The sequence below is a fragment of the Argiope bruennichi genome, chromosome 5, assembly GCF_947563725.1.
Source record: "Argiope bruennichi chromosome 5, qqArgBrue1.1, whole genome shotgun sequence".
Classification (NCBI taxonomy): domain Eukaryota; kingdom Metazoa; phylum Arthropoda; class Arachnida; order Araneae; family Araneidae; genus Argiope; species Argiope bruennichi.
The window spans coordinates 45355921-45376152 of NC_079155.1; the positions used below are offsets into that span (position 1 = coordinate 45355921).

The 20232-nt window shown below is 26.1% G+C and overlaps 1 protein-coding gene across 1 annotated transcript in view; it reads left to right on the forward strand.

Moving 5' to 3' along the window:
• Positions 1-15886, forward strand: part of LOC129969227 (protein Wnt-11b-2-like) — an 87841-nt gene extending 71955 nt beyond the window's left edge. Inside the window, exons 4-5 of the mRNA XM_056083688.1 lie at positions 1742-2034; positions 15064-15886. Coding sequence (XP_055939663.1) covers positions 1742-2034; positions 15064-15238 — 468 coding nt within the window. The 3' untranslated portion in view covers positions 15239-15886. The remainder of the gene's footprint in view (positions 1-1741; positions 2035-15063) is intronic.
• The last annotated feature ends 4346 nt before the right edge of the window (positions 15887-20232 follow it).

The window sequence follows — 20232 nt, forward strand, 5'->3', positions numbered from 1 at the left end:
ATTAGGGCATCAAGCCCATAAAGATAATCAGAGCCGTATAAAAAAAACTCAATTGTCCGCATCATCTAACATTTAATTGCACGTTGTCTGAACTCAGAGCTGTAACTTAGCTTTCTTATTCCTAGTGGAAAATGGTAATAAGTTCCAAATTTAAATGAAACAAAATCGCTATATTATATATAAGTTTGGCCAAAATTCAAATTTTGATAAATGTTTCTGAAAATGTAGTGATTATATTACACTATACTTCAGAAATCTAAAGTACAATTTCTTTATAACAAAAAAATTTATACGAAACAAATTGTTTTTTAAACACCAAAAAATATGAGATAAAAATACAAATGATAATGCAATACCTGTGGATCGTCCCCGCTCTCAAAAGACTTTTGAACTGTAAAATATAATGAGACAGCATAACAATCTTATATTCAAACTATATTCGTTTCAAATTTCAGCAATTGTTTATTAAAAAAATTTAAAAATTCACAAACTTATAATCTTTTGAAAATCAGTTAAATATTTTTTTATTATTATTTTGTGAATGAGAGTTTTGAATTTAAGCCAATATCCACAGGATTCCATTAAATCATTCATTTCAAATTTATTTGAAAAAATATCTATTTAATTATTGTTGAATTAAGAATTCATAAATGTTTGAGAAGTATATAATTAGACAGATAATAAAAATGGAAAATGGCATAAGAGTCTAGTTTCATCTTTGTAACAGAACGTATCACCGAGTATGTCCAATTTCATATTTTCCCCTTCTATAAACTTCTTATTAAAATTTCTTATGTAATGCATTTGCTTCAATAAGAAATTCCATATTTAAAACTATGATTAATTTAAGGGCTTATAAGATCTTTAAACCTTTAATTTCCTTTAAAAATTATGATTTCATTTGACAGCCGAAACCCTTTTGAACATTTTAAGATATTGCACATGCATGTACGTTAATTAACGTAAAAGATATAGCTAAAAACATGAAGTTCACTATTGACTTTTCACTCCGAAATGTGAAGGTCAGTGGTATGTGATTATGGTATTCATAAATAGAGAAGTTTAATTTAAATTTAAAGTCATTTTTTCTTAATACTATATTTTCAGAGCTTTCACGCAAAATTTAATAAAAGGGATTCATTGTATCAATGTGAAATTTTCCATGTATGCTTATACAAACATAATAAAGAAAATTATGCAAAATCAAAGCATTATTATGTAAAGTTTTCTTTTTTCTTCAGTTCTTGCAGATATGCTAAAAATGCTTTTTTAAAAGCGTTATAATGTTTTAACAAAATAAAAAAAGTCAAATAATTGTAGTAAATCTATTAAAATATTTATCATTTTGCATGATTTTTGCATGAATTGGTGTAATATTGCACTTTGCATGAATTGGTGTAATATTTGTTAGTAAAATTTACTTATTTTCTGATAAACTTTACGCGCAAGCAAATTCTGTCTTTCATAATTTATACGGAACACTTTTTTGTACATATATTTTAATTAATAAAAATTATTTCGCTGACTTAAAAATTTATAATTATAAGATTAAATGCGTTACAAAATTGTGGCAAAAAAATTTACCAAGTTTAAATTTTTTCCCCTTACTTCAGAAGAGTCGCAATTAACCAACTTTTGATATCTATTTTAGCTATTAAAGGTCTTATAGCCCCTTAAGAGCTTTAGCAATTTGTTTTAGATTATTCTTGAATGCCTAATATACATACAAATCTCTTTTCAGGCTGTTCGCAGTAGTCTACAAACAGACTGCAAATGCCATGGAGTCTCCGGATCTTGTAACATCAAAACGTGTTGGAAAGCATTGCCAAGACTATCAGATATCAGTGATAGATTAAAAAGGAAGTATTATATAGCAACCGAAGTAAAACAACGTCAGATCGGATCTAAATACAAATTAATGCCAGTGAATGGGAAACTCTCTATGTATCAAAAAAATGATTTGATATTTGTAGCCAAGTCTCCTGATTATTGCCTCAGAGATGACAGAGTAGGATCACTTGGTACTCATGGAAGGTGAGTACTCAGTTTTAACCCTTTAGCAAAGAAAGATTGCTTTGCAGGTGAATTGCCATTATCTGAATAACCAAAACCGTTTGAATAGTCATCAAAGAGTTAATAACTCTAAAGCTGTATTTAAATTTTTTAAATCGCATTTTATATTGCTAAAAAGCATGCGAAATACTTTTCTTTTTCAAATACTCTGTATAAATTCTTTTTAACTTGCATTTTCAATGCCAAAATAGCACGTACATTCAGTTGCATTCTTGTAGGGAAATCCCAGTCTCTGGAGTCCTTTCGTCAACTTTCAGAACCTGTTACTTTTTAATTAATTTTTATTTAAACTCTATATTAGTATTTTATACAAGCAACAAATACCATAACAAATAGAAATAGCAAAGATTTAAATGCGAATTACTTTGAAGAAAATTGGTTTCAATACCTCGCCTTTTTTTTAAATACTTAAAATTTAAATTTAAAAATTAAACATCTTAACATAATATAAATACTTTAATTCAAAGTTTATCAGGGCTATTGATATGTCAATCAGTCAGTTATCTACAAAAATAAGTAAATAAATAAAATAATATAAAAGAACTGGTCTTTTTATAATTCATAGCTGGTCTTTTATAATATCATAGCATTAATAAAAACGTAAATATGCGATTCAACTATCGTCTAAACTTTGCGGTATTGTAATTCACCTTTTTATTTCTCATGTAAACTACGCAGATTTAAATAGGATCCTTCTTTTGTAGTTTTAACAACAGATAAAAATCAAGTGTTTAAATATTTCATGAAACAATGAAAACGGTTTGAATATCATGGTAACAATGTATTGTTGAAAATTAAATAACATTTTTAAAAAATCGTTAAAATTCAGAAAAAAATTTGCAGGAATATTTAAATAATATCATTAAAAAGACAAAATCTTATACTTTCAAACGGTTAAAAATTCATTTTTGTACACATATTTTGGGAAGTTATCTTGGATAAACGCCGAAATTCGATTGTATTTTTAATTAATTACAATTGTATTTAAAATTTCAAAACAATTTCTTCGAGTTGCATATTACTATGCTCCATGTTATATATTTGTCAAATTTGGTAGTTGTAAGTCAAACGGCTTAGCCTATAGAAGACCAACAGACACACACTCATCTTTATATTGATAGAAATATGCACCTGATATGAATCGGGTACTGAAGTGTTGCCCACTAAGGAATAAAAACTGCACTTGGCATTATGAATAAAATAAAAAGAAAGTTAAATCGCGACAGTAATGGAATTTCTTAGGTATGAAAATTTAAAAAAATGTACTGAATGTTGAATTAAATGATGAAAGTTTATTTTCCGCGTGCACTCAAAATAAGTACAAGGAATAAATTATGTCATAAAATCTTTTTATAGTTTCGCAAATCTTTTTATAATAATTATAAACATAATGGACAGAAATATTCCAATGACATAATGCTCCTTAAACAAAAGTGTATGTGTGTGTGTGTGTGTGTGTGTCAAGAACATTGTATTTAAAATTGTTAAATTTATATTCTTATCAACCAACAAAAAAGCTACATTTTCGATCCGATGCGTATATTATAAGTATATTTTAGGAAAAACTCAGTTGTTTTCCTTTCTTAGTTCAAACATATAGATTTCGAATGAGTGAAAATGAAACAAAACCGGAAAATCCAACAAGGATTGATTTTTTTCCCTGTCATTTCAATTACAACTTCAGGATTTACTATGGTGTGATAAAAAGAAAGCAATAAAATCATATAGTAAAACTTTGAGCAGTAGTATAACAAGGGATATTAAAAATTGCTACATTGTATCTATCAATTTCATTTCAAAAAAAGAGATCTGTTATTCAACTGTGTTATTATCCGAGAAAAATTACACCCTTTTTTATTCAATATCTTCCCAACAGGCACTTTTTACGTCTGACATCATTAAATCGTAGAATGAAATGGTAAAACTGAAAACGTTAAATAGGGAATGATGGGTTTCCAAAGGATTGTTTTATAGTACACATTTTATTTATTATTCTAAAACGGGCTGATATTTGAATCGTAAAAAAAAAAAGAAAAAAAATGTTTTCAATAAAGGAAGCAGAAAGAATACATCTCACGCTTCACGGTTAACCGACTGCAAAATCAAAGAAAAATGGAAAAATAATAACTGAACATGGAACTTGTTTGGTGAACTGGGAAATTCATGCAACTTTTTTTATAACAAAGCAAAAAAAAAAAAAAAAAAACTGCCCTCTGATAAATCAATCAAGCTTTAAAAATGATTGAACTTTTAAAAATAAAATTTATTTTTATACAAAATACGTAGAATATTTCCGAATTTTGATAGACTATATAATTTCTTGTTTAGTTCTGATTTGTTACTTTGATGTATCGTTTTTAAAGCCATGCGACTAATATTGGAGATGCAAATGACTAATACATACAATCGAAATATTCGGACCTCGATGCAAAAGCTGAATTTCACCAAAGCAGCTTAGCTATTACGTTTGTTTTCCTTGCTAATGGTATTTTGAATAATCTACATAAATAAAATTGAAGCGCCTATTTATTTTTTTCCTTTAACAATCCAAACTATTTAATAGATTTTTTTTTCTAAAATACGGTGAAGAGAAGGAAGAATTTGGAAAAGATTTCGAGATTGTGAATCAAATATTTAATTTCTTAACAATTAAAAATTATGTTTTCATTGTGCTTGAAGAACAGATAAAGAACATGGTGACGATTAAGATATGTTTGGTGAAACGAATTTAACATATTTAAGAAAAGAAACACATTTAAATAAGAATTTTATCTTACTGATATTAAAAGAAAATTTCTTTTAACTTGGAAATTGTTTTCAAGTTTCCATCTACATAAAAATTTGACCACTTTTCTATGGAGATTGGAGATTGAGATGGAAAACATTCAAATGGCTACTTTACATTCCAAGTCATATGCAGCATTAAATGTATATTTAAGTTGTCAATCATAATGTTTCATTTAATTGTAATCACTCATCAAAAAATAGTAACATAAGATTTCTGGAATTTTCAAAACTCGCTTTATAACAGTTTGTAATTTTTCAAAAAACTGAAAACAATTTTGGTACACTAAGCTTTCTTCTTTTAATTAAAGTTAAGTTGCATGCAGTAGTAGAAAGTAATAAAAGCAATAACTTGGTAATATTTTATATAAATAATATTTTGGAAAACGCTTGGTTACAGATAAACTGGTACTCCATCAAGTGCTAATATTAATGAGATATATTTTTCATATACTCAAATACGACGTATACCTAAAATTTTGCTCATAAGAGGTAAGCTGAACTTGTATGCAGGTTTTTGAGAGTTAATTAAATAATCGCGTTATAAAGTTAATCGTTAAATCGTTTAAATAGTTTCATCTCTAGCAACACTGGGAATATTAGTCAGATACTCAATACATAAATATGAATTTGGAATAAATGGAGATATTTAGATAAAATTCCAGTTGCATCTAACTGAGGCTGTGATCTCTTATAAGTTTATCGTAGAATGCGAAAATTTATTATTTTTGTAAGTTTTTGTGTTTTAACTTTTTAGAGACAAAATGGTAAAAAAACAACGCTTAATTTCCTAATCCTGCCTGGATTATTAATTTTTCAAAGAGGGTTAAGCTTACGAAGTATGGTTTATTTCTCAAATCAAAATTGATCGCAAAAAACCGATACATAGTTCCGCGATTGGATTTACTGAACATCGCCTTTAATGTCCTCTAGCTGAAATGCATAACTGAATCGCAACTTAATGCAACGATCAGTAAAACAAAATGTGCAGTGGATTCCAAAATTAATTATTATGGCGCCCCGGATATGTTCACGTGAAGAATTAATTTCATTTATGTATTACTATTCGCCTCTAGCGACCAGTTGGTTTGCTGGAGGTATGGGTTATATCTAATTTCAGATAAGTCATAACTTAATATCCATGATTCCACCAAAGTGCCTGATGTTAAAGTTATGATATTTTAGTTGTTTTATATATATTCTATTTATGGCTTATATGGACCTTTCTAATGGAAACCAGTCTCATAACATTATAGCGCTATTAAAAGCGTAATTGTTCAGTTTATCCATCTTCTAAATTCACAGTACTGTAAATTTTCATTTCTTACTCGTCCTGTGAATTACATAGACATTAAACAAAATCCTTCTTCTTTGACTTTTAACAATGGAAGAAAATCACGCCATTAAAAGATCTGAAGAAACAATGAAAACGATTTGAATTCTAGGGCAGCAATGTAATCTATTGTTGAAAATTAGACATATATATTATTTCAATTTTGGAAAACTATTAAGACTATTTCATGACTATTAAGTTGGAATAATTAAAACAACAATATTTCAAACTTTAAAACGGTGCATTATTTATTTTTGTGTTATAATATTTTCGGTAATTATTGTGAAAAATGCTAACATTTGGCTTAATTTTTAATTAATTAAAAATTTTAAAAAAATTTCTCAGAAGCGCACTTTTTCATCCTGCAAAATATATATGTGTCAAATTTCGTGACTGGAGATCTAACATTCATCTTTACAATTAGTAGAAATTAGCAGTCTTTGACGACTAGTTGGCTGCATTAATTTCAATTAAATGTGATGCATAACTTGATATTCCTAATTCTTTCAACAATATCTTTAAGCATCGAATTGTGATAGGTATTAAAGTCAGTTTACTTTATTAGTTTTACAGGGTATTTATAAAGTCCCGGACCCATTTTGAAGTTTAATAACTCGTAAAATAATAAAAATATAAACAAACTTATGGCATTTATTGATGGAATAACTCATATATTTTCCTTTTCAGGTTTGAATATTTTTACTTTTATAAATATCGTCTGCACATGTGGTTAATTTCAGATAATTTCATTTTCCAGTCTAAATATCTGTACTTTTCTAAATATTGTCTGCTGATTAATTGCATTTTTCTCTCTTTTGTTTTTGGCAACTATTGCAATGTTATGTTTACTTTTGATGTGTTTGTTCTATGTAGTACTTTTGTATGTGATGTTTTATTCGAGCGGATATTAAGGAGAATGCATACACCACAAGAGAAAGCACAGATTTTATGGTGGTTCATATGAATGAAATCGATAGTGCAAGAACAGAGAAATTTCAGAAGAATTTACCAAAAAGATCCTCCATCCAAAAACAGCATCTTGCGGTGGAAAAAGAATTTTCTAGAAATTGGAAGTATCGAAGATAAGAAACGTTCCAGACGTTCTTGCACAAGTGATTTTGATGTTGAGCGTGTCAAAGAGACATTTTTACACAATCCTAGAATATCTGTGAGATCAGCGGCAACAGAATTGGATATGCCAATTTCGACGGTGTACAAGGTTATTAAGAAAAAATTAAGACTGCATGCATACAAAGTTCAAATTGTTCAAGTTTTGGAACCGAACGATAGGCCTAGAAGGATGGCCTTTGCAACAGATATGCTAAGGAGGATAGAAGATGCTGCTGATTTTCTGAAGAGCATAATGTTCTCCGATGAAGCATCCTTTCATGTTTCTGGCATTGTTAATCGCCATAATGTGCGCAAATGGCTCTGTGGATGCCGACATGCTTGTCGCTACCTGGCGTGAAATTGACTATCGACTTGATATTCTCCATGCGACGAAGTGGGCACACATGAAAGTTCATTGACAAGGGTCATGAAACTTTTTGAGTCTATTTAACCATTTATGTTATTAATTTAAATCTATCTTTATTATTTTATGAGTTATTAAACATCAAAATGGGTCCGGGACTTTATAAACACCCTGTATATCTGATCTGCCAAATACGCACATTAACATTCCCAAATAGAATCGACTCTTAACATATAATATTAGCATTAAAAATATAATTGTTCTCGTAATCTATCTTCTCACTGCACATTGTCATTCGCGATATTGAAACTTCATTTTTTTAACTATGCCTATAAGCTGGAACATGATAAACAGAATTTTTCTTCTTTAGCTTTCAAGTATGGAAGAAAACCATGTGATTAAATAATTGACAAAGCAATGAAAGCAATTTGAATTTCATTGTAACAATGAAAAGTATCTTGTTGAAAACTATGCAAAAATATTTTTTAAAAAAATTGTTAAAATTCTGTTGAAAAGTGTACGATATCTAAATTGACATCATTAAAAACATATATTTTTTTTTATTTTAAAATGTTGTAAAAATTATATTTGTGTATTAATATTTTCGGAAATTTTCGCTGAAAAACATCAAATTCCCTTTTAATTTTTAATTGAATAAAATTTCAAAACATGGCTCCGAGGTGCTTAACCCCATTCTTAAAAACATATTTATGCCAAATGAGGATGATCCATTTTAAACTGTTAGCTAGCAGAGCCCCAAAAGACAGACATACATATAAACACACGGAGAATTGTTTTGCTCTAAATTTCAAAATTCAAATTTCAATCTAAATAGCAAAACCTCGTTTTATTTTCCTATCTTTTAATTCATTGAAATAACAAAAGCATTCTGTTCGCTTTGATTTTGTTTGCAAGAAAACTGTAGTTATTTCAGAGAAAATATGAAAATTAATGCTTAGAGATTTTTTTTATGTTTCGTACTCATACATATAAAATGTCATCTAAAGTGTTTAAAACGGAATTACCATCTGTGATTTAAAATGCATTCCGAAAAATGTGACACCACTCTTCTAAAATGAAAATGTAGGCATGTAATTGGAATTTTAATTTCTTAACTAGATAAATCTCAAAATCAGGTATCACCATGCTGATAATCTTAAGTTTATTGTCTTCGCAGTTTTAAAATTTCAAGTATTTTGCGATTTAAAAATATAGATATATTAAGAGATGAAATTTTAAAACACACTAACGTTATCTCAATACCCGATTTTAAAACCCCTAAACACTCTTTTTTTCTTGTTTTTTTTTTAAATGAAAAACGTCATATAAAAAAAAAGACTTGAAATTTCTGATTCGAGGCGTTGCATAAAACCATTAATATACTCTGTATGCACTGAATGCCTAGCATCCTTAATACAAAATAATGTGTTATGCACGATTCGCAAATAAAATTTTTTTTTTTGGTACCGGTATGTTATTCATCATCTTTGACACTTGCAAGTACTACTCAGAATGATGATTGGAGACGCGAAAGTGGCGTTTCTTGATTGTTAATCACGATCTAAGGATTATCTTTCTTACATTCGATGTACTTGACTGAAGATATCGGAATATCAATAGCTGCCGTTTTTCAGTTCACATATATTGTATGAAATTTCGCAAAATCTCAAGTTAACAATAATAACAAATTAGCTTTCATCATTTTGGGCTATATTTAGTAAGCTAAACACCCCTGAAATTTACGCATTAGTACGGAATATGATGAATGGAATCAATTCATTTGACATCAAAATTATATGATTAAATATAAAAAATAAGAAAGCAAAGAAGGTAAACGTAAAATAAGAAATTAATAATAATAAAAAATATTTTTATGACAGCAGAACATTTTTAGATTATCTGATGCATTCAGTGATTATAAAACTGTTACAAAGTTAATATACTAGTTTTGAGCACTATGATATTGCAATATTTATTATATCGTTTCCTTTTATTATAACTGAAGTAATTTAAAATACATAACATTCAATTTTGATGAAATATCATTTTTTTAAAATTGAGAAAGTTTTGAAATGATATTAATAATTTTTAGAATCAGAATATCAAATATTTGTAAAATGAAATAATTTTATTGTTAGTGATAAAAATTCACATTAACATTCCTTTAAACTGAATTAAATATCAGATTACGTATCTGAGAATAAGGATTCAATAATTTAATTTAATAAGGTTGAATGTTGAACTATTTCTAAAATAAATTAGCTTTCTAAAATAAGAATCAATAATGAAAAATCTTCAATTGCTCAAATTCCTTGTTTTAATTCAATTTGTCTAGACTATAAAAATGTATACATTTGAAATTGTTTAAATGTGCAATCGGATAAACATATATAGCTTTCAACAATTAGTCTAAAATAACTTAAAATAATCAGTTAACCTAGTTAAAAGGACATTTCCTAGAAAGTTTACAATTTTAATTTTAGGTTTAGATAACTGTCTATTATGCCCTAAAGTGATATGTTGCATGAAGAGCTAACATCCAAAATTAATGAATTTTAAAAGACTATATAACAAAAATTTAAGACCAATCACATTAATTACTTCAAATCTTACTACGTCATGAAATTGGTACAGGAATGGTATTGAATTGTGTTGCTTACATTTACATTTTTAATTCTCAATGTTCAAAATTTTAACACGATAATGCTTATAGACTTGCATACAATCTATAGATTGAGTCATGCATGCTTAAAGGCATACGAAACCATCTCCAGGACAGATCGCTGAACTCAGAACTACCAAATTTAGTATGTAATTACTTCTTAGGTAGAAAGACGTAATTACGCACTAAAAGTAATTATTTCTAAATTAGAAGTGATTTATTAAAGAAGTGTTTTAAAATTTTAATGAGATTATAATTGCTAAAAAATTTTTAACATTTTTCCTTAATGAATCCTTTGCATATTATCAGACGAAAGTCATTTTTATAATATCTGTATTTTTAATCTTAAAAAGTTTTATAATAAACTTACTATCCGATACACTTTCAAAATAATTTCATATCTTTAATATGTGTCATTAAGTCTGTCCTTAGGATAGCGACCGTTTTAATATCGATAATATTCGATGTATCCTAAGGACAGTCATTGAGAAGATAAAGGGATGCCAGAAAAACAAATATGAAATTTCGAAAACAGAAAAAAATTTGACTTCAATTTAAAGGATAATATTAGGAGGATTAAAAATATTGTTTGCAAAATAATTGATTTTTTTTTTTTGTATTGTTAGGTTTCTTATTGTATACATTACTCCCAATGTTATAGATATTATAATCTTCTGCAAAAGATATCAAAAAATATTTGGATTAAATCGAATTATTATTATTAATCGATTAAATCGTGTGATTTAATTGATTAATAATATTAATTCGATTATCGATTTAAATCGAATTGTTATCCTATGTAGGATATAAAAAGCGAAATTGTTAAGAGATCGATACAAATTTTTACAATTAATTTCCCTCATACAATGAAGAATTTTTTTATAAGTTTAAATATTAATTACTAAAAATTTTCTAACTTTAAATGTTAATCATTTTTGCAGAAAATATTTGAGTATTTTACTCTAGTTAAGAGTTTAACAAAATGATCATGTATATCTGTACTAATAATAAAGATGATTGTATGTGTGTGCGTGCGTGCGTGTGTGTATTGGCGCTCTTCAGGCCAGACCTTTGGTAAAGAGGTACGAATTTGGTAGCTGTAAATACAATTATTAAATTTGCACATAGAAGTCGGGAATATACACATCAGAGAGATTTTTTTAAAATTTTAGTTCATTAAAAATTAAGCAGAATTTCGGGTCTTTTTCTGCGATAACTTCCAAAAATATTACTGCAGAAAAATAAATTTTGCACTGTTTTAAAATATAAATAAATTTTCTTTTTAATGATACAAATGTAATAATCGTGGGAATTTTTACTGATTTTCTTTTGCCTAAATTCCCACAATAGATTACATTATATTCTGAAATTCAAACCGTTTTCATGGTTTCATCAATTATCTGATCGAGTGATTTCTTTTCATTGTTGAAAGCTAAAAAACAAGGTTTCTTTTTAATGTCTGTGTAATTTACGAGAAGTATGAAAAATGAAATTACAAGATCACAAACTTTAGAAGTTAGATGAATTGGATACTTAAATTTTTAATAGCGCCATGAGATCATGTGTCTGATTTTTATTAGCATGGCTCATGTACACAATAAAAATAAAACATATGTAAGAGACAATAAAAATAACACAGCTTTGAAAACTGATTATTTGGCGGGATCATAGATATGAAGTTATATCTACAGGATTAAAAAAAAAAATTAACTAATATTTCCTGTAAACTAGCCAGTCACCAAAGAATAATTTTAAATAAAGAGAATGGTTTACTTTATTACTACTAAAACTTGCAAAAGTTCTGAACATTTGGATATTACGATCTTATAAAAATGCGCGATTTTAGACCACTCCATCGACCATCTTAAAGAATATCCCCAATCAGCGCCCGGAATTTTCCTTAGGTTGATTGGTATAAAATTATGAAAATGTTGATTGTTCTGAAATAGTAATTTTCAAAATTTCATAATTCGGTTAGATTTAATCGCAGCAGATAGAAATGTTATTATTGTTGTTATTTAAAAGCTAAAATGCCAAGAATATTTCATAGAATATGATTTCTTAAAACCAAAGGATTGTATAAATTTTATACTTTTTTGAAGTATATTTATTGACCGAAACAAAATAAAATATTATTTACGCCATATAAATCCTCTTGAAAGCAAAACTGATGAATCAGAGCATTTTTTTAATTGAATAATACTTTAAAATATTGAATAAATTATGAAAATTATTCTGTAAGGCTTCAATGCCGAACGTTTCTATACTCTGTATACATATTTTACGAAAAACCTGCTTGGTTTCATCAAAAAAAAAAAAAAAAAAAAAGTGTTCATTAAAGTTTAATAATTTCCACTTTAATCTGAAATTCAAATTAATTTTCGGTATCTGACAGAAAATTAGAGAGACACATACCGTAATTAACAGAACGGCGTAAGGCTTCTATAGTAATATGAGCTATATGACTATAGAAATTTGAAGTTTAAAAATGTTTTTCTTAAGAAGCTATTAAGAGACATGTTACATAAAATATTTAGCGAACTTAATACCAACTAAATGAATATTTTAGGGAACATTAATCTCAATGAAGCAGCTGGTCGACAAAGGTGGCTGTTTTTTTTAAATAAAATTAAAAGATACTACTTTATCGGTTAAAATTATAGGCAAGATATTGAACAAAATTTATTAATTTTAATGTGAAAATTTATTACATTACAAAACTATTGAAAAGAATAAAAAAATTATAGCAACATTCATAATATCTTTCATTATAACTCTTTTTTATTATTATTTAGAATATAGTTCGTGTTAGCAAAAATATAATAACTTTCCGCTATATCTTCAGGCAAAAAAAATAAATAAATAAAAGAAAAGAAAGAAAAAGAATTAAAAAAAAAACACGTTAATGCTAAAAATTAAAGCCGTTTAATGCTATTTAATTCACTTTCCTTAGAATATGCAGATTTGTTTTTAAATGAGAATATTCCAAATGCAAATTATATGAAAACGAAAGTATGCAGATATAGCATTTATTAAACCACTTAAAAAGTTATACGGAATGCATTTCATTATATCTGTATAAAATATTTCGAATTTTAGTGCTTACGGACAAAAAAAAAATGAAAATTTGAATATCTTAAAAACATAATAGCATAAGAATGTTTAAAACTTGATTTTATTTCTAAAATTTATTCAAAATTATAAAATAATGATAATATGCATATAAAGATTATATTACATTGTCCAATCCTCGGTATAAGTTAAAATAATGAAAAAAATTACTCTAAAATAATTTAATATTTATTAAATTAAAAAAATTGTATATAAAAAAAATTAATATCAAATAAAGCTTAGCTCAGATTTTTAAAGGAATATAAAAGTATGATATATTCTTAATTTACTAAGTAAAAAAAACCCTTAAAACTTAATTAAATTTTAGTTAAAAATCGAATTAAAATTTCAAAAACATTTTTTTTTTTAAGTATGCACCTATATCAAGAAATGAGTACGTGTCAAATTTGGTAGTGCTAGTTTAACGATCTATTCTGTAGAACATTTTGCATATTTTTAATCATGCATGAATCAATTTGCAAATTGTATGGGAGCCTATACACATAATGTTTTTAAAAAAATTAAAAATATGAAAACTATGCAATTTTCATTTCATTGTATTGTATTCACTCTCGCATCTTTACTGAAAAATATAACTATTTATTTGGATTATATTATGAATCATCAAATTGCTTATGTGCACTATTTTCTGTTGTAAGCAATTGTACTAATCCTTTCTAATAAAGCAATTATCATAAATATAAACACTTCACTATTCAAAATTTATTTATTTAAAAGATTTTTAAAATTTTAATTTTATCTCCGATTTTAATATTAAACACTTAAATATAATTTATAAATACTATTTACTAATAAGAAATCAAAAATACAATATATAGGTATTGACTTAAAAAATATAGTTATTATATTTAAACAACTTAGTTATTAAATTAAACAATTACATAATTACAAGAAATTCATTTTGTATAACTTACTCAAGATGAAACAACTAAGAATAATAGCAGAATGAACGAGTTTCACTGAAGAATATATGAGAAAATTCTACAGAGAATAAAACATCATTAGAATGATTAGAATTGTTTCCGGAATGAAAATTATGATATAATTTCCCATTTCCAAAATTATCGTTTGGCGAAATTGAGATGTCTTGCTTTTTTTTATATCATTTATAGAATTGGTCTTAGAATATCTTGAAATTGTTACTTGTAAAACAGTATATCACTTTTTAATTAGTGATGTGGAAGGATTTACTACATAAAATATTTATTTTCGCATTCTGCACAGTTTTTCAAATTTATATATATCTTTTATTACAATATATCTGGTTGTGTAATTTAAATAATGGCAAAATTGTTTTCGGATTGAAAATTATGATTTTATTTCCCATTTCCAAAATTATCGTTTGGCGAAATTGAGATGTCTTACTTTTTTATATTATTTGTAGAACTGGACTTGGAATTCTTAAAATTGTTACTTGTAAAATAATAAAATCGTTTTGTAAACAATTATGTTTTTTAAATAGTGCTGAGGCAGGATTTACTACATGAAAATATTTATTTTCGCGTTCAGCAAAGTTTTTCAAATTCATATATATAAAGATATATTATATACGTACATTTTATTATAATACATCTGGTTGTTAAATTTGTTTTATATTTCTAACAGGCTTTGCAACAACACATCCCAAGGAACAGATGGTTGTGATTCCATGTGCTGCGGTCGAGGTTACAGGACTTTCACAATGGAAAAGTTTAACAGATGTCAATGCAAATATTATTGGTGCTGTTATGTCAAATGTCAAGTTTGCAGGACTTGGGTAAATGCTTACGAATGCAACTAAACATGGAAATAAGACATTAAGAACAATGAAGTAGATAGGCAAGCCTATTTGAGATATATACTACATCCGATAGGTGTGACGAAAACATCGGAACTATAATTATTCGTTTCAATTTTACATGTAAAACATTTTATAATGTGCCATATTTTGATTTGATAGAAAAAAAAATCGAACGAAGCTTCCGGAAGTATCGTAGAATAATTAACGAAGAACGGAAGAAAATGTTTAGTAAATTTTTTAATATAAAATTTTACCAAACCAATTGTTTGAAAAGTAAGATTCCCAAGTAAACTAGTAAAAAGTAAAACTCTAGGCTAATTCCTTAATATTGAAATTATTCATAATATAAAATTGTTCTTGTTAGTAACGTATTTATCAAAATAAGAATATAGAAAAGTTTTTCATATAAAAACTATTCCATATACTTAAGTAAAAGACAAGTTTCTAAAAACTTTATACTATCTGCTTCTGATTTGGGATATGTATAAAAACTGTTGAAGAACCACATAATCGTATTCAGAATAATCTCATCAAAGAATTACTTTTGCAAATCATCAAAGAATTATTATTATTATCATAATGATTTTGATGAAATTATATGATCTTTGAGCTCTATTTAGTAATTCCCATTGTAAACGCGAATTAAAACCGAAGCTTTGTATTGCATTTAGTATATTTTGCCTTACAAAATACAAGAAAATTATTAATAATTTCATATTTAAAAATTATTTCACTCATGTAGTAAATATGAGTTCTCAATTTTAAAAATGTCAATTAATAATTTTGAAAACATATAGAGTAGGTAATCAAATAAAAGAAATATTTTAAACAAAAAGGAATAAAAATTTAATGCAAAATTCTAAATCATTCACTTAATTAAATTTTTAAGATTTCACATATTTTCTACATTTATTAATTTTTTCGCTTTTGAATGAAGGATCTTCTACAAATCAAATAACACAATAAATTTTTAAATTTTGTTTAATGAGTTAAATTTAATAAAAAAACCCAAAAATACTTAATATCTTGGTAAAATATGTAAATTTTATTAAATGCTTACCAATTCAAAACCAAATTTACCCTTACTAAAGTTATTGCAAAAATAATAACTATTATATGTTTAAATAACTTCCTGTTTAAAATATAATATTAGTTAAATATAGTTAGATATAATTAACTAATAAATATAGTTAACTAATAAACTATATTATAAATATCCTTTATAATATTAGCTAAATACATTTAACTAATATTACATACTAAATATACTCCTAATTCAAAATAATAACTAGGCAAACGTAAATGTTAATTTTTTTGCTTATCAAAAGATTTTTTTTTATATTCCAAAATGATTTTTCCATTACAAAGAGAAATTTTCATAAAAAACTAATACATGTGTATGCATTAAAAAAAAACTTATAAATCATACTGATATATTTCTAAAATTTGTGTTAAAAAATCTTTTTTATCTTTTCAATTTTTTTTTTAACATTCAGTATTAAAAATATAATTAATAAACTGATGTTATACAAAATTAGGTTAAAATTTCATCAACATTCAGTTATCGTATAGAAATTTAATTAAAATATGTTCCTTGTTAATCTTGTAATTGTTAATTGTACTTGTAAATCTAAAAATAGCCATTTTATTAAATTTATGGTTTAGTGAGTTGCCAATATGCTTCTAAAATACAGAAAAAATTCTCACTGCTTTGTTTTTCTATACAATAAAAAAATTCTCACTGCTTTGTTTTTATTTTTTAAAAAATTATTATCTTTATAATCTGCTAAATATCAGAATTAAATGAACACAAGGATATATTAAAACTTTTTATAGTGAAGCTATGCTATTGAAGGGGAGGAGGAATACTGCTACTTTTCCCTTAGATTGTTAGCCATTGTCATGAAGCAAAAATATTAGTTCAAAATGTTGCTTTTCTGTTAGTGCAGGAGTCACCATAGTGTGCACTTATTTGTTTTAGTTCGTAAAGATGGGAGACAACCACATATTTCAATTAGTAGTATAGTATTTAATGGATCTTGTGTACAGTTTTAGCTGCAAATGAGCTAAAGGAATACTGAAATAGCACATAAAAATCTGAAAGTTTCCATTATTATGACAGAAATTATATGACTGAAGATCATCTAGTCTCAATCCTGTGTCTTTTCATCTAATGTAGTAAATTTTAACATGCATTGAAATTAATTTTTTTCAAGCATGTTTCTGTATTTCATACAGCACAGTCATTGTAAATGTCATCTAGTTTCTATCTAAAATTCATTTTGTAAAATATTTGTGTTGTTATTTAATGTGCTAAAGGTGATGGTGTTGTGTATTTGTTCATGTCAACAGAAGAACCAATGTGTGAAGATGGTTTTGTATTTTAGAACATAAACACATTCCATTTATTAAGTTATGAGATTTTTTAGTAAAAAAATGGCATTTATAATACATCATTCTATTACATATCTCAAAGTTCTGTTAAAAAAAAATTTCAGTTTAATTACAGTAATTTTGTTTTAATTTTTTTTTCTCTTGTGAAAAACATCCCACTAGCAATTGGGTTTTGTTTTGATTGGTTTGTATAATTTGTACAATTTTGTATCATAATTGTAATTAAGTACTCTGAGTGGTGGATTTACTTGTGTAGATGTGAGATAGAATAAAAAAACATTTAACCAAATGCAGTAGTAATTATTTCTGTATAAATAAAAAAAAATTATTTGCCGTGAAAGCAATTTTTAAGATAGCAGGCAAGCTATTACTTTTTTCGAATTACTTATGAATGTCGGGTTGCACTGAAATTTCATTTTGAACTGATTTATTTCATTTTGAATTATCCAAATAGATAAACATGTGAAAGTCTATAACAATATCAAAAGTGGTAGATAATTATAAATTAAGCTAAAGTAAAGATAAATATAATGTTGATCACTAAATAAAATCTTCAGGTTGAAAACAAATTGCACATGATGATAAATTATGTATGGTAATTTTTTAATGCAGATTTATTTTGCACCAATCAAAATAATTTTTATGTCAAAAAATGATTTGTGTCATTTATTTGTTAGCTATTTTTATACACATTCACATACCAGTTGCGACCAAATATTTATCCTTGTAGTGCTTTGCAATGTAATAAACATTTGAGTGGAGCATGCAGTGTTCAAATAAGTATTCAATTAAATACTCATTAATTTTCCAACGCAATAAAAATTATTTCTTAAAATCGATATTATAGCAAATACATCATGAAATGAAGGATGGTAGAAAACAGTTTTCATTTTATTTAATAAAATATAAAATTCCCAAATTGAATTTCAAAAATAATTTTAACATTTTCATAGCTGATGAGGATTTGAGTTTCTGTTTAAAAATTATTTCACAAAATCTGCAGGAAAAATTACATAAAGTTTAATGAAACATGCTTTCCTTATTAAGATCATTATCTTTAAATTAATGCAATTGAAAGGGTTAAAATCACAATAATATAAGTTCACATTTTATTTGTTTCTATGTATGATGCTAAGTTCCAAATTATCAACAGATATATGAAGTCTCAATCAATATGATTTGTCTCCCTTTTATATTTCATAATACTACATCAAGCAACAAGAGTATCACTTTTTTGATTATAATACAAAAAATATAAATACTATGTGATTTGGAATGGATGAATAGTTTAATACAAATTCATGATGAATGATTTCTGCATAGTCATTTATGCACTGCATAATACCAAGTACAATGGCAACTTCAGGTTACAAATTTGACTTGTATATACATACATTATTGCAAAAGGTATAAGTAATGTGTTTTAGTGATGAAACATTGATATTGATGAAATTTATTTTGAGGATTTTATGATTCAGGCTTCCATTCATCAGTTTTTCAAGATATTTTCCTCGATATTGAATACTTCCTACATAATTTATTTTTTAAATAGAAATCCTATGAAATAGTTTAGAATCAGTAGGCCTTCTAAAAATAATTACAAACACAGTGGAGTAAGTCTGATTCACATCACTTAGATCATAAAAAAATAACAATTTATGTTATAAATAGAATTGCCTATCATCTGTTGGTGGATGAATGAATGAATGAAGCCTTGGCTTACTTCACATCATCTGTTAATAATTTGATATATGATTCCTGGGCCTAAGTTTTGAAATGACTTATGCCACTATACCTTTAACCCAATCAATTAATTCAAACTTCGTAATTATAAATTTATTAAATGATCAAAATGTAAAAATAAGCAAAACAAAGCAATGCATCAAGGGGTAAGTTAAAAAAGAAAGATTTTGATTTAATACTCTGAAAGAAAAAAATTCTGAAATGTGCAAAAACAACAAATACTCTAAAAAACTAATATGACCTATGCTTGGGAATAACAGGTTAAAGAATATTTGGAAAAACACAAAGAGGATATAACTTGTCACATTCAACTTAGAAGAAATATAATGTAAACATGCCTTTTGATTAAGTTTTCATATTGTGCAGTACATTAAGTAGTCAATCTATGAGAGCAGATATGAAAATATATTGTTTTGATATTAATTTTTTTCATACAACTGTTTATAAATCATAATGTAATTATTTATATAAATCAATCAAAGCAAGTTTTTAAAAAAAAAGCAGTTGATGGTTAGAATTTGGACAAGAGGAAAAAAAAAGTGATCCTTGAAAAGCAAGAGAATTCAATACAGCAGATGAAAATGGATTAGCAATAATATGGCATAAAATACTCAGTAAGAAAATTTTTTATATTTCAAACAAGCAAGATATGACTTTTACATTCAATATACTAGATTATAGAAAAAAATTCATGTAAAGAAAAAAAAATTCATATATTTTCAAATAGATAACCATTTATAGCCTTAAAAAAGTTTTAAAAAACTGACATGATTATACTTAAGGAAATAAATATGCCAAATGAAGAATAATCTTGATCTGTAATCATATATAAAACAGAAAAAAAATAAACGCACAAA